This window comes from Ochotona princeps, chromosome 11 (assembly GCF_030435755.1).
Source record: "Ochotona princeps isolate mOchPri1 chromosome 11, mOchPri1.hap1, whole genome shotgun sequence".
Taxonomy (NCBI): Eukaryota; Metazoa; Chordata; class Mammalia; order Lagomorpha; family Ochotonidae; genus Ochotona; species Ochotona princeps.
Genome location: NC_080842.1, coordinates 72084779 through 72098454, shown reverse-complemented (window position 1 = coordinate 72098454; position 13676 = coordinate 72084779). Strand labels below are relative to the sequence as shown.

The following is a 13676-nucleotide window of genomic DNA, read 5'->3' as shown; positions in this document are numbered from 1 at the left end:
CAGTATGACACTGCCACAGGGGCTTGTCCAGTCCCACGGGGTGCCTGTCCAGTGCCACAGGTGCCTGTCCAGTGCCACGGGTGCCTGTCCAATCCCACGGGGTGCCTGTCCAGTCCCACGGGGTGCCTGTCCAGTCCCACAGCGTACCTGTCCAGTGCCACGGGGTGCCTGTCCAGCAGGCCTTCGGGCTTGGAGCCCTGTCTGCAGGAGACAGTGTCGTTGAGCCCGTATAACCACTGTCAGGAGGCATTCTGGAAGGGATCACCCTAGCCCCACACGTGTTACCTGGACAAAACCAAAAGCCCATCCCACCAGTCTGTTGGTTGTTCCAGGGTGTTGGGGAGCGGGGCAGGCCCATGGCTTCCCTGAGCATGGAACCACTGTCCTTTTTCACTTGCTGCAAGGTGAGTTCCTGGGCTAAGTGAGGCTGCTCGACGCCCACGGGAGTGGGCAGGGCCTGCTGTGCACCAAGGATGGTGCTGTGGGCCAGGGCCTTGTGGACCGAGAGGGCACAGTGACCAGGATAGCAGTGACCGGAGCCAGCAGAGAGCCAACGAGGGAGGTCACATGGAAGGGCTGACATTGGTGAGCCGGGTTCCTTGTCATGAGCTGGAGCTCGTGGTGAGGCACAGTGCTGACACTGTGTAACCTTGCCCGCATGGCCCTCTCTCTGGGGAGTGTGGAGACAGGGGCCTGTTGTTGAATGAGCACTGGGACCTGTCAAGCCTCCAGGTGCACAGAAGCTGTGGGCCCACCTGGGAAGCTCTGTCCTGGGTGTCTTGTCGAGTCTTGACCACCCAACCCAGACATACCCCTGGACAGTGGTGGTGGGCACTGCTGAGAGCAAGTGGCAGGGTGTCGGCAATGGGGCTAAGCTCCCACAGCTCTGCTGGGGCCTGCTGCCCTACCGCCCTGCCAGCAGCATTGCTCCAGTGAGGGAGAGTGCCTTGGTGGTCAGTGTGAGTCCGTGCTAGGCAGCTCAGGCGGGCATGCACTTGTGGCTGCTGAAGGCCCAGCAGGGGCCAGATGTGGCATGGCCAGACATCGAGGCAGGACGCAGCCGGGCATTTGCACAGCCCCAGCAGCGTTCTCTGTGCTCTGGCACTTGGTATCATCGGGCCTCCACAGGGCTAGTGCACCCTCGCAGTGTCCGCTCAACAGGCTCAGCATGCGATTCTGTCTTAAGTTGGGTGACCTTTTGAGCTGCCTGTGAGGTGGGTGGCAGTAGATGACAGGTGCTGCTGTGTCGTGTGGGAGTGGGTGGAGAGGAGAGGTCCTCCAAAACCTCTCCAGTCTCACCCACAGGAGCCATCGCCTCTACCTGCCGTCATTTCCTGGAACTGTGTTCCAGATGGGTCGAGGGCTGAGGGGGATTTGGAGATGACTCAGATCTGACTGAAGGACCTCACTGCCCAGCCTGGGGGAGAGTGGCAGCCCAGCAGCCCTTCAATGTGCCAGCTGACCAGGGCTTTACAGCTGCCTCCTGCAGAGTGTAGTGCTGTGGCATGCCAGCATGTCAATGCACCAGCCGACCTGGGTGCCAGCAGTGCTGTAAGGTGGACATGACATTTAGCAGGATGTTCTGTTTTGCCTTCCTCTGGGGCTGTGACGCCCCGGGGACAGGTGTGGCACAGTGATGGTGCAGTGTGGTGGGATTTGTGCTAGGCAGTGTGAGAACAAACGTGGGCATGTCTCTTAGTGTACTGCTACAGAGCACCACAGGCAGGGTGCACGCAGCAGACATGGGCAGAGAATCAGAGTACAGTAGCCAAGCACGGTGGGTTAGCTATGGGCTGTCTTCCTGGGATCTCTCATGGTGTCCTCACATGGGGACAGTGGTCTCTCCCTTCCTGTGAGGCCAGCAGCCCTGTGGATTAGGGTGCCTCCTGTACACCCTCATTTAGTCTTATAGCTCCACGTGCTAAGAGTCCCAACAGGGAGATATACGGATTCTGAAGCAGACAGCTGATTGCATGGCACCAGGTTTGGGACCACAGAGCTTGCTGACCCAGGCACCTGTGCAGAAAATGTGAAAGCCAGGCACATGTGTGCAGGCCGAGGTGGGTTGAGTGGCACCAGGAAGCCCGCTGGAAGGAGCTGCTCGGGCCGCAGCCCTGAAAGCAGGTGGCTGCACCTGAGCAACCAGAGGCGTCAGCCCGGGAGATGTCTCCAAGTGGGAAGGCTAGGTGTGCCTTCCTGTGGGAGCTGACAGGTGACAGCGAGGGGAGCGCGCTCTGAGTCTCTTCGCGGTCAGCAGGGTCTGTGTGGCTGTTCCAGGAGGCAGACAGTGCTGCAGTTTGCAGGATCATCTGCTGTGGATGTGGGCATCAGGAAGCTGCTGGGTGGGGCGTCTGGCAGCCAAGCTGCGCCATGTGGCAGCACCACCCAGGAGCCCTGAGCCCATGCCGAGGGGCTTCTAAAGCCAGCGTTTCTAGTCACCTTGGTGGGAGTTTTCACCCAGCTTCCACTGCACAGGTCTGGGAATCCTGGCTCCTAAACGCTACCCCGTGCTTCAGATCAGACCCTGGTCTGTTTTATTTATGCTTGCCAGATTATGACTCGGATGCGATGAGTAGCTCCTACGAGTCATATGATGAAGAGGAGGAGGACGGGAAGGGAAAGAAGGCCCGGCATCAGTGGCCCTCCGAGGAGGCCTCCATGGACCTGGTGAGGGACGCCAAGATCTGTGCCTTCCTGTTGAGAAAGAAGCGCTTCGGCCAGTGGACCAAGTTACTCTGCGTCATCAAAGACACCAAGCTCCTGGTAAGGCTTCTCTCATGGCGAACCCGCAGGGCCTTGTGGGCTACCTGAGGGGTGGGGTCTGTTCCCAGTGGACGTGAACATCAGTGAGAAGGCAGCAGTCAGAGCCAGGCCAGTGGCTTTCTGCAAAGGCTTCCCAGCCCTGAAGGCGAGCGGCCAGCAGTCTGCCCACGCTGGGCAGTGCCTGTGGTTTGTGTCATGGACATGCACAGTATTTTAACTTGCCAGAAGGCACAAGCTGGAGTTTCTCATCTGGAGTGAGTCAGTGAATTCCTCAAAGCCAGGTCATAGCAGTGGGCCGGGCAGGCCTTGGGAGGTTCAGAAATGCGGGCAAGGAGATTCTTCTGGAAAGCACAAAGCCAATTTATCTCTCTCAACTTCCCTGCTTCCCTCTCTTTGTCCCTCCCCCCCCTCCCTCTCTCTCTCTCCCTCCTTCTCTCTTCCTTCTTCCCTCTCTCCTTTCCTCCCTCCCTCTCCCTCCTTCCCTCTTTCTCCTTCCCTCTTTCTCTCTCCCTCTCTTCCTCCCTTCCCCCCCTGTAAACCTGGGCTAGCAGGACAGGAAGGTGGAGTCGGGGAACACAGGCGTCTGCTGTGGGCGCCCACCCTCAGGGCTGGGCCTCGAGGCCAGCAGATTGCCTTCATCCCTCCTGCTTCCCTCCTTTACGAATCCTGGTTAACGGGTCACTCCTGGGCTAGGGACCTCCAAGGACACCACGGGTCACTCCTGGGCTAGGGACCTCCAAGGACACACGGGTCACTCCTGGGCTAGGGACCTCCAAGGACACCACGGTCACTCCTGGACTAGGGACCTCCAAGGACACCACGGGTCACTCCTGGGCTAGGGACCTCCAAGGACACCACGGGTCACTCCTGGGCTAGGGACCTCCAAGGACACCACGGGTCACTCCTGGGCTAGGGACCTCCAAGGACACACGGGTCACTCCTGGACTAGGGACCTCCAAGGACACCACGGGTCACTCCTGGACTAGGGACCTCCAAGGACACCACGGGTCACTCCTGGGTTAGGGACCTCCAAGGACACCACGGGTCAGTCCTGGACTAGGGACCTCCAAGGACACCACGGGTCACTCCTGGACTAGGGACCTCCAAGGACACCACGGGTCACTCCTGGGCTAGGGACCTCCAAGGACACACGGGTCACTCCTGGGCTAGGGACCTCCAAGGGCACCACGGGTCAGTCCTGGACTAGGGACCTCCAAGGACACCACGGGTCACTCCTGGACTAGGGACCTCCAAGGACACCACGGGTCACTCCTGGACTAGGGACCTCCAAGGACACACGGGTCACTCCTGGGCTAGGGACCTCCAAGGACACCACGGGTCAGTCCTGGGCTAGGGACCTCCAAGGACACACGGGTCACTCCTGGGCTAGGGACCTCCAAGGACACCACGGGTCAGTCCTGGACTAGGGACCTCCAAGGACACCACGGGTCACTCCTGGGCTAGGGACCTCCAAGGACACCACGGGTCACTCCTGGACTAGGGACCTCCAAGGACACCACGGGTCACTCCTGGACTAGGGACCTCCAAGGGCACCACGGGTCAGTCCTGGGCTAGGGACCTCCAAGGGCACCACGGGTCACTCCTGGACTAGGGACCTCCAAGGACACCACGGGTCAGTCCTGGGCTAGGGACCTCCAAGGGCACCACGGGTCACTCCTGGACTAGGGACCTCCAAGGACACCACGGGTCAGTCCTGGACTAGGGACCTCCAAGGACACCACGGGTCAGTCCTGGACTAGGGACCTCCAAGGACACCACGGGTCACTCCTGGACTAGGGACCTCCAAGGACACCACGGGTCACTCCTGGACTAGGGACCTCCAAGGGCACCACGGGTCAGTCCTGGGCTAGGGACCTCCAAGGGCACCACGGGTCACTCCTGGACTAGGGACCTCCAAGGACACCACGGGTCAGTCCTGGGCTAGGGACCTCCAAGGGCACCACGGGTCACTCCTGGACTAGGGACCTCCAAGGACACCACGGGTCAGTCCTGGACTAGGGACCTCCAAGGACACACGGGTCACTCCTGGACTAGGGACCTCCAAGGACACCACGGGTCACTCCTGGACTAGGGACCTCCAAGGACACACGGGTCACTCCTGGACTAGGGACCTCCAAGGACACCACGGGTCAGTCCTGGGCTAGGGACCTCCAAGGACACCACGGGTCACTCCTGGACTAGGGACCTCCAAGGACACCACGGGTCACTCCTGGACTAGGGACCTCCAAGGACACCACGGGTCACTCCTGGACTAGGGACCTCCAAGGACACCACGGGTCAGTCCTGGACTAGGGACCTCCAAGGACACCACGGGTCACTCCTGGACTAGGGACCTCCAAGGACACCACGGGTCACTCCTGGACTAGGGACCTCCAAGGACACCACGGGTCACTCCTGGACTAGGGACCTCCAAGGGCACCACGGGTCAGTCCTGGGCTAGGGACCTCCAAGGGCACCACGGGTCACTCCTGGACTAGGGACCTCCAACGACACCACGGGTCAGTCCTGGGCTAGGGACCTCCAAGGGCACCACGGGTCACTCCTGGACTAGGGACCTCCAAGGACACCACGGGTCAGTCCTGGACTAGGGACCTCCAAGGACACCACGGGTCACTCCTGGACTAGGGACCTCCAAGGACACCACGGGTCACTCCTGGGTTAGGGACCTCCAAGGACACCACGGGTCACTCCTGGACTAGGGACCTCCAAGGACACCACGGGTCACTCCTGGACTAGGGACCTCCAAGGACACCACGGGTCACTCCTGGGCTAGGGACCTCCAAGGACACACGGGTCACTCCTGGGCTAGGGACCTCCAAGGGCACCACGGGTCACTCCTGGACTAGGGACCTCCAAGGGCACCACGGGTCACTCCTGGACTAGGGACCTCCAAGGACACCACGGGTCACTCCTGGACTAGGGACCTCCAAGGACACACGGGTCACTCCTGGGCTAGGGACCTCCAAGGACACCACGGGTCACTCCTGGGCTAGGGACCTCCAAGGACACACGGGTCACTCCTGGGCTAGGGACCTCCAAGGACACCACGGGTCAGTCCTGGACTAGGGACCTCCAAGGACACCACGGGTCACTCCTGGGCTAGGGACCTCCAAGGACACCACGGGTCACTCCTGGACTAGGGACCTCCAAGGACACCACGGGTCACTCCTGGACTAGGGACCTCCAAGGGCACCACGGGTCAGTCCTGGGCTAGGGACCTCCAAGGGCACCACGGGTCACTCCTGGACTAGGGACCTCCAAGGACACCACGGGTCAGTCCTGGGCTAGGGACCTCCAAGGGCACCACGGGTCACTCCTGGACTAGGGACCTCCAAGGACACCACGGGTCAGTCCTGGACTAGGGACCTCCAAGGACACCACGGGTCAGTCCTGGACTAGGGACCTCCAAGGACACCATGGGTCACTCCTGGACTAGGGACCTCCAAGGACACCACGGGTCACTCCTGGACTAGGGACCTCCAAGGACACCACGGGTCAGTCCTGGACTAGGGACCTCCAAGGACACCACGGGTCACTCCTGGACTAGGGACCTCCAAGGACACCACGGGTCAGTCCTGGACTAGGGACCTCCAAGGACACCACGGGTCACTCCTGGACTAGGGACCTCCAAGGACACCACGGGTCACTCCTGGACTAGGGACCTCCAAGGACACCACGGGTCACTCCTGGACTAGGGACCTCCAAGGACACCACGGGTCACTCCTGGACTAGGGACCTCCAAGGACACCACGGGTCACTCCTGGACTAGGGACCTCCAAGGGCACCACGGGTCAGTCCTGGGCTAGGGACCTCCAAGGGCACCACGGGTCACTCCTGGACTAGGGACCTCCAACGACACCACGGGTCAGTCCTGGGCTAGGGACCTCCAAGGGCACCACGGGTCACTCCTGGACTAGGGACCTCCAAGGACACCACGGGTCAGTCCTGGACTAGGGACCTCCAAGGACACCACGGGTCAGTCCTGGACTAGGGACCTCCAAGGACACCACGGGTCACTCCTGGACTAGGGACCTCCAAGGACACCACGGGTCACTCCTGGACTAGGGACCTCCAAGGACACCACGGGTCAGTCCTGGACTAGGGACCTCCAAGGACACCACGGGTCACTCCTGGACTAGGGACCTCCAAGGACACCACGGGTCACTCCTGGACTAGGGACCTCCAAGGACACCACGGGTCACTCCTGGACTAGGGACCTCCAAGGGCACCACGGGTCAGTCCTGGGCTAGGGACCTCCAAGGGCACCACGGGTCACTCCTGGACTAGGGACCTCCAAGGACACCACGGGTCAGTCCTGGGCTAGGGACCTCCAAGGGCACCACGGGTCACTCCTGGACTAGGGACCTCCAAGGACACCACGGGTCAGTCCTGGACTAGGGACCTCCAAGGACACACGGGTCACTCCTGGACTAGGGACCTCCAAGGACACCACGGGTCACTCCTGGACTAGGGACCTCCAAGGACACACGGGTCACTCCTGGACTAGGGACCTCCAAGGACACCACGGGTCAGTCCTGGGCTAGGGACCTCCAAGGACACCACGGGTCACTCCTGGACTAGGGACCTCCAAGGACACCACGGGTCACTCCTGGACTAGGGACCTCCAAGGACACCACGGGTCACTCCTGGACTAGGGACCTCCAAGGACACCACGGGTCACTCCTGGACTAGGGACCTCCAAGGACACCACGGGTCACTCCTGGGCTAGGGACCTCCAAGGACACCACGGGTCACTCCTGGACTAGGGACCTCCAAGGACACACGGGTCACTCCTGGACTAGGGACCTCCAAGGACACCACGGGTCAGTCCTGGGCTAGGGACCTCCAAGGACGCCACGGGTCACTCCTGGGCTAGGGACCTCCAAGGACACCACGGGTCACTCCTGGACTAGGGACCTCCAAGGACACCACGGGTCACTCCTGGACTAGGGACCTCCAAGGACACCACGGGTCACTCCTGGACTAGGGACCTCCAAGGACACCACGGGTCACTCCTGGGCTAGGCACCTCCAAGGACACCACGGGTCACTCCTGGACTAGGGACCTCCAAGGACACACGGGTCACTCCTGGGCTAGGGACCTCCAAGGACACCACGGGTCACTCCTGGACTAGGGACCTCCAAGGACACCACGGGTCACTCCTGGACTAGGGACCTCCAAGGGCACCACGGGTCAGTCCTGGGCTAGGGACCTCCAAGGGCACCACGGGTCACTCCTGGACTAGGGACCTCCAAGGACACCACGGGTCAGTCCTGGGCTAGGGACCTCCAAGGGCACCACGGGTCACTCCTGGACTAGGGACCTCCAAGGACACCACGGGTCAGTCCTGGACTAGGGACCTCCAAGGACACACGGGTCACTCCTGGACTAGGGACCTCCAAGGACACCACGGGTCACTCCTGGACTAGGGACCTCCAAGGACACACGGGTCACTCCTGGACTAGGGACCTCCAAGGACACCACGGGTCAGTCCTGGGCTAGGGACCTCCAAGGACACCACGGGTCACTCCTGGACTAGGGACCTCCAAGGACACCACGGGTCACTCCTGGACTAGGGACCTCCAAGGACACCACGGGTCACTCCTGGACTAGGGACCTCCAAGGACACCACGGGTCAGTCCTGGACTAGGGACCTCCAAGGACACCACGGGTCACTCCTGGACTAGGGACCTCCAAGGACACCACGGGTCACTCCTGGACTAGGGACCTCCAAGGACACCACGGGTCACTCCTGGACTAGGGACCTCCAAGGGCACCACGGGTCAGTCCTGGGCTAGGGACCTCCAAGGGCACCACGGGTCACTCCTGGACTAGGGACCTCCAAGGACACCACGGGTCAGTCCTGGGCTAGGGACCTCCAAGGGCACCACGGGTCACTCCTGGACTAGGGACCTCCAAGGACACCACGGGTCAGTCCTGGACTAGGGACCTCCAAGGACACCACGGGTCACTCCTGGACTAGGGACCTCCAAGGACACCACGGGTCACTCCTCGGTTAGGGACCTCCAAGGACACCACGGGTCACTCCTGGACTAGGGACCTCCAAGGACACCACGGGTCACTCCTGGACTAGGGACCTCCAAGGACACCACGGGTCACTCCTGGGCTAGGGACCTCCAAGGACACACGGGTCACTCCTGGGCTAGGGACCTCCAAGGGCACCACGGGTCAGTCCTGGACTAGGGACCTCCAAGGACACCACGGGTCACTCCTGGACTAGGGACCTCCAAGGACACCACGGGTCACTCCTGGACTAGGGACCTCCAAGGACACACGGGTCACTCCTGGGCTAGGGACCTCCAAGGACACCACGGGTCACTCCTGGACTAGGGACCTCTAAGGACACACGGGTCACTCCTGGGCTAGGGACCTCCAAGGACACCACGGGTCAGTCCTGGACTAGGGACCTCCAAGGACACCACGGGTCACTCCTGGGCTAGGGACCTCCAAGGACACCACGGGTCACTCCTGGACTAGGGACCTCCAAGGACACCACGGGTCACTCCTGGACTAGGGACCTCCAAGGGCACCACGGGTCAGTCCTGGGCTAGGGACCTCCAAGGGCACCACGGGTCACTCCTGGACTAGGGACCTCCAAGGACACCACGGGTCAGTCCTGGGCTAGGGACCTCCAAGGGCACCACGGGTCACTCCTGGACTAGGGACCTCCAAGGACACCACGGGTCAGTCCTGGACTAGGGACCTCCAAGGACACCACGGGTCAGTCCTGGACTAGGGACCTCCAAGGACACCATGGGTCACTCCTGGACTAGGGACCTCCAAGGACACCACGGGTCACTCCTGGACTAGGGACCTCCAAGGACACCACGGGTCAGTCCTGGACTAGGGACCTCCAAGGACACCACGGGTCACTCCTGGACTAGGGACCTCCAAGGACACCACGGGTCACTCCTGGACTAGGGACCTCCAAGGACACCACGGGTCACTCCTGGACTAGGGACCTCCAAGGGCACCACGGGTCAGTCCTGGGCTAGGGACCTCCAAGGGCACCACGGGTCACTCCTGGACTAGGGACCTCCAAGGACACCACGGGTCAGTCCTGGGCTAGGGACCTCCAAGGGCACCACGGGTCACTCCTGGACTAGGGACCTCCAAGGACACCACGGGTCAGTCCTGGACTAGGGACCTCCAAGGACACACGGGTCACTCCTGGACTAGGGACCTCCAAGGACACCACGGGTCACTCCTGGACTAGGGACCTCCAAGGACACACGGGTCACTCCTGGACTAGGGACCTCCAAGGACACCACGGGTCAGTCCTGGGCTAGGGACCTCCAAGGACACCACGGGTCACTCCTGGACTAGGGACCTCCAAGGACACCACGGGTCACTCCTGGACTAGGGACCTCCAAGGACACCACGGGTCACTCCTGGACTAGGGACCTCCAAGGACACCACGGGTCAGTCCTGGACTAGGGACCTCCAAGGACACCACGGGTCACTCCTGGACTAGGGACCTCCAAGGACACCACGGGTCACTCCTGGACTAGGGACCTCCAAGGACACCACGGGTCACTCCTGGACTAGGGACCTCCAAGGGCACCACGGGTCAGTCCTGGGCTAGGGACCTCCAAGGGCACCACGGGTCACTCCTGGACTAGGGACCTCCAACGACACCACGGGTCAGTCCTGGGCTAGGGACCTCCAAGGGCACCACGGGTCACTCCTGGACTAGGGACCTCCAAGGACACCACGGGTCAGTCCTGGACTAGGGACCTCCAAGGACACCACGGGTCAGTCCTGGACTAGGGACCTCCAAGGACACCACGGGTCACTCCTGGACTAGGGACCTCCAAGGACACCACGGGTCACTCCTGGACTAGGGACCTCCAAGGACACCACGGGTCAGTCCTGGACTAGGGACCTCCAAGGACACCACGGGTCACTCCTGGACTAGGGACCTCCAAGGACACCACGGGTCACTCCTGGACTAGGGACCTCCAAGGACACCACGGGTCACTCCTGGACTAGGGACCTCCAAGGGCACCACGGGTCAGTCCTGGGCTAGGGACCTCCAAGGGCACCACGGGTCACTCCTGGACTAGGGACCTCCAAGGACACCACGGGTCAGTCCTGGGCTAGGGACCTCCAAGGGCACCACGGGTCACTCCTGGACTAGGGACCTCCAAGGACACCACGGGTCAGTCCTGGACTAGGGACCTCCAAGGACACACGGGTCACTCCTGGACTAGGGACCTCCAAGGACACCACGGGTCACTCCTGGACTAGGGACCTCCAAGGACACACGGGTCACTCCTGGACTAGGGACCTCCAAGGACACCACGGGTCAGTCCTGGGCTAGGGACCTCCAAGGACACCACGGGTCACTCCTGGACTAGGGACCTCCAAGGACACCACGGGTCACTCCTGGACTAGGGACCTCCAAGGACACCACGGGTCACTCCTGGACTAGGGACCTCCAAGGACACCACGGGTCACTCCTGGACTAGGGACCTCCAAGGACACCACGGGTCACTCCTGGGCTAGGGACCTCCAAGGACACCACGGGTCACTCCTGGACTAGGGACCTCCAAGGACACACGGGTCACTCCTGGACTAGGGACCTCCAAGGACACCACGGGTCAGTCCTGGGCTAGGGACCTCCAAGGACGCCACGGGTCACTCCTGGGCTAGGGACCTCCAAGGACACCACGGGTCACTCCTGGACTAGGGACCTCCAAGAACACCACGGGTCACTCCTGGACTAGGGACCTCCAAGGACACCACGGGTCACTCCTGGACTAGGGACCTCCAAGGACACCACGGGTCACTCCTGGGCTAGGCACCTCCAAGGACACCACGGGTCACTCCTGGACTAGGGACCTCCAAGGACACACGGGTCACTCCTGGGCTAGGGACCTCCAAGGACACCACGGGTCACTCCTGGGCTAGGGACCTCCAAGGACACACGGGTCACTCCTGGGCTAGGGACCTCCAAGGACACCACGGGTCAGTCCTGGACTAGGGACCTCCAAGGACACCACGGGTCACTCCTGGGCTAGGGACCTCCAAGGACACCACGGGTCACTCCTGGACTAGGGACCTCCAAGGACACCACGGGTCACTCCTGGGCTAGGGACCTCCAAGGGCACCACGGGTCAGTCCTGGGCTAGGGACCTCCAAGGGCACCACGGGTCACTCCTGGACTAGGGACCTCCAAGGACACCACGGGTCAGTCCTGGGCTAGGGACCTCCAAGGGCACCACGGGTCACTCCTGGACTAGGGACCTCCAAGGACACCACGGGTCACTCCTGGACTAGGGACCTCCAAGGACACCACGGGTCACTCCTGGACTAGGGACCTCCAAGGACACCACGGGTCACTCCTGGACTAGGGACCTCCAAGGACACCACGGGTCACTCCTGGACTAGGGACCTCCAAGGACACCACGGGTCAGTCCTGGACTAGGGACCTCCAAGGACACCACAGGTCACTCCTGGACTAGGGACCTCCAAGGACACCACGGGTCACTCCTGGACTAGGGACCTCCAAGGACACCACGGGTCACTCCTGGACTAGGGACCTCCAAGGGCACCACGGGTCAGTCCTGGGCTAGGGACCTCCAAGGGCACCACGGGTCACTCCTGGACTAGGGACCTCCAAGGACACCACGGGTCAGTCCTGGGCTAGGGACCTCCAAGGGCACCACGGGTCACTCCTGGGCTAGGGACCTCCAAGGACACCACGGGTCAGTCCTGGACTAGGGACCTCCAAGGACACACGGGTCACTCCTGGACTAGGGACCTCCAAGGACACCACGGGTCACTCCTGGACTAGGGACCTCCAAGGACACACGGGTCACTCCTGGACTAGGGACCTCCAAGGACACCACGGGTCAGTCCTGGGCTAGGGACCTCCAAGGACACCACGGGTCACTCCTGGACTAGGGACCTCCAAGGACACCACGGGTCACTCCTGGACTAGGGACCTCCAAGGACACCACGGGTCACTCCTGGACTAGGGACCTCCAAGGACACCACGGGTCAGTCCTGGACTAGGGACCTCCAAGGACACCACGGGTCAGTCCTGGACTAGGGACCTCCAAGGACACCACGGGTCAGTCCTGGACTAGGGACCTCCAAGGGCACCACGGGTCACTCCTGGGCTAGGGACCTCCAAGGGCACCACGGGTCACTCCTGGGCTAGGGACCTCCAAGGACACCACGGGTCAGTCCTGGGCTAGGGACCTCCAAGGGCACCACGGGTCACTCCTGGACTAGGGACCTCCAAGGACACCACGGGTCAGTCCTGGACTAGGGACCTCCAAGGACACCACGGGTCAGTCCTGGACTAGGGACCTCCAAGGACACCACGGGTCAGTCCTGGACTAGGGACCTCCAAGGACACCACGGGTCACTCCTGGACTAGGGACCTCCAAGGACACCACGGGTCAGTCCTGGACTAGGGACCTCCAAGGACACCACGGGTCACTCCTGGACTAGGGACCTCCAAGGACACCACGGGTCACTCCTGGACTAGGGACCTCCAAGGGCACCACGGGTCACTCCTGGACTAGGGACCTCCAAGGGCACCACGGGTCACTCCTGGGCTAGGGACCTCCAAGGGCACCACGGGTCACTCCTGGGCTAGGGACCTCCAAGGACACCACGGGTCAGTCCTGGGCTAGGGACCTCCAAGGGCACCACGGGTCACTCCTGGACTAGGGACCTCCAAGGACACCACGGGTCAGTCCTGGACTAGGGACCTCCAAGGACACACGGGTCACTCCTGGACTAGGGACCTCCAAGGACACCACGGGTCACTCCTGGACTAGGGACCTCCAAGGACACACGGGTCACTCCTGGACTAGGGACCTCCAAGGACACCACGGGTCAGTCCTGGGCTAGGG

General features: G+C 62.3%; 1 protein-coding gene across 2 annotated transcripts in view; it reads left to right on the top strand.

The window, feature by feature from the left end:
* AFAP1 (actin filament associated protein 1) overlaps positions 1-13676 on the top strand; it is a 115800-nt gene that overhangs the window by 58916 nt on the left and 43208 nt on the right. For both annotated transcript variants that reach the window (XM_058670317.1, XM_058670316.1), the window contains exon 6: positions 2552-2763. In XM_058670317.1, coding sequence (XP_058526300.1) covers positions 2552-2763 — 212 coding nt within the window. The remainder of the gene's footprint in view (positions 1-2551; positions 2764-13676) is intronic.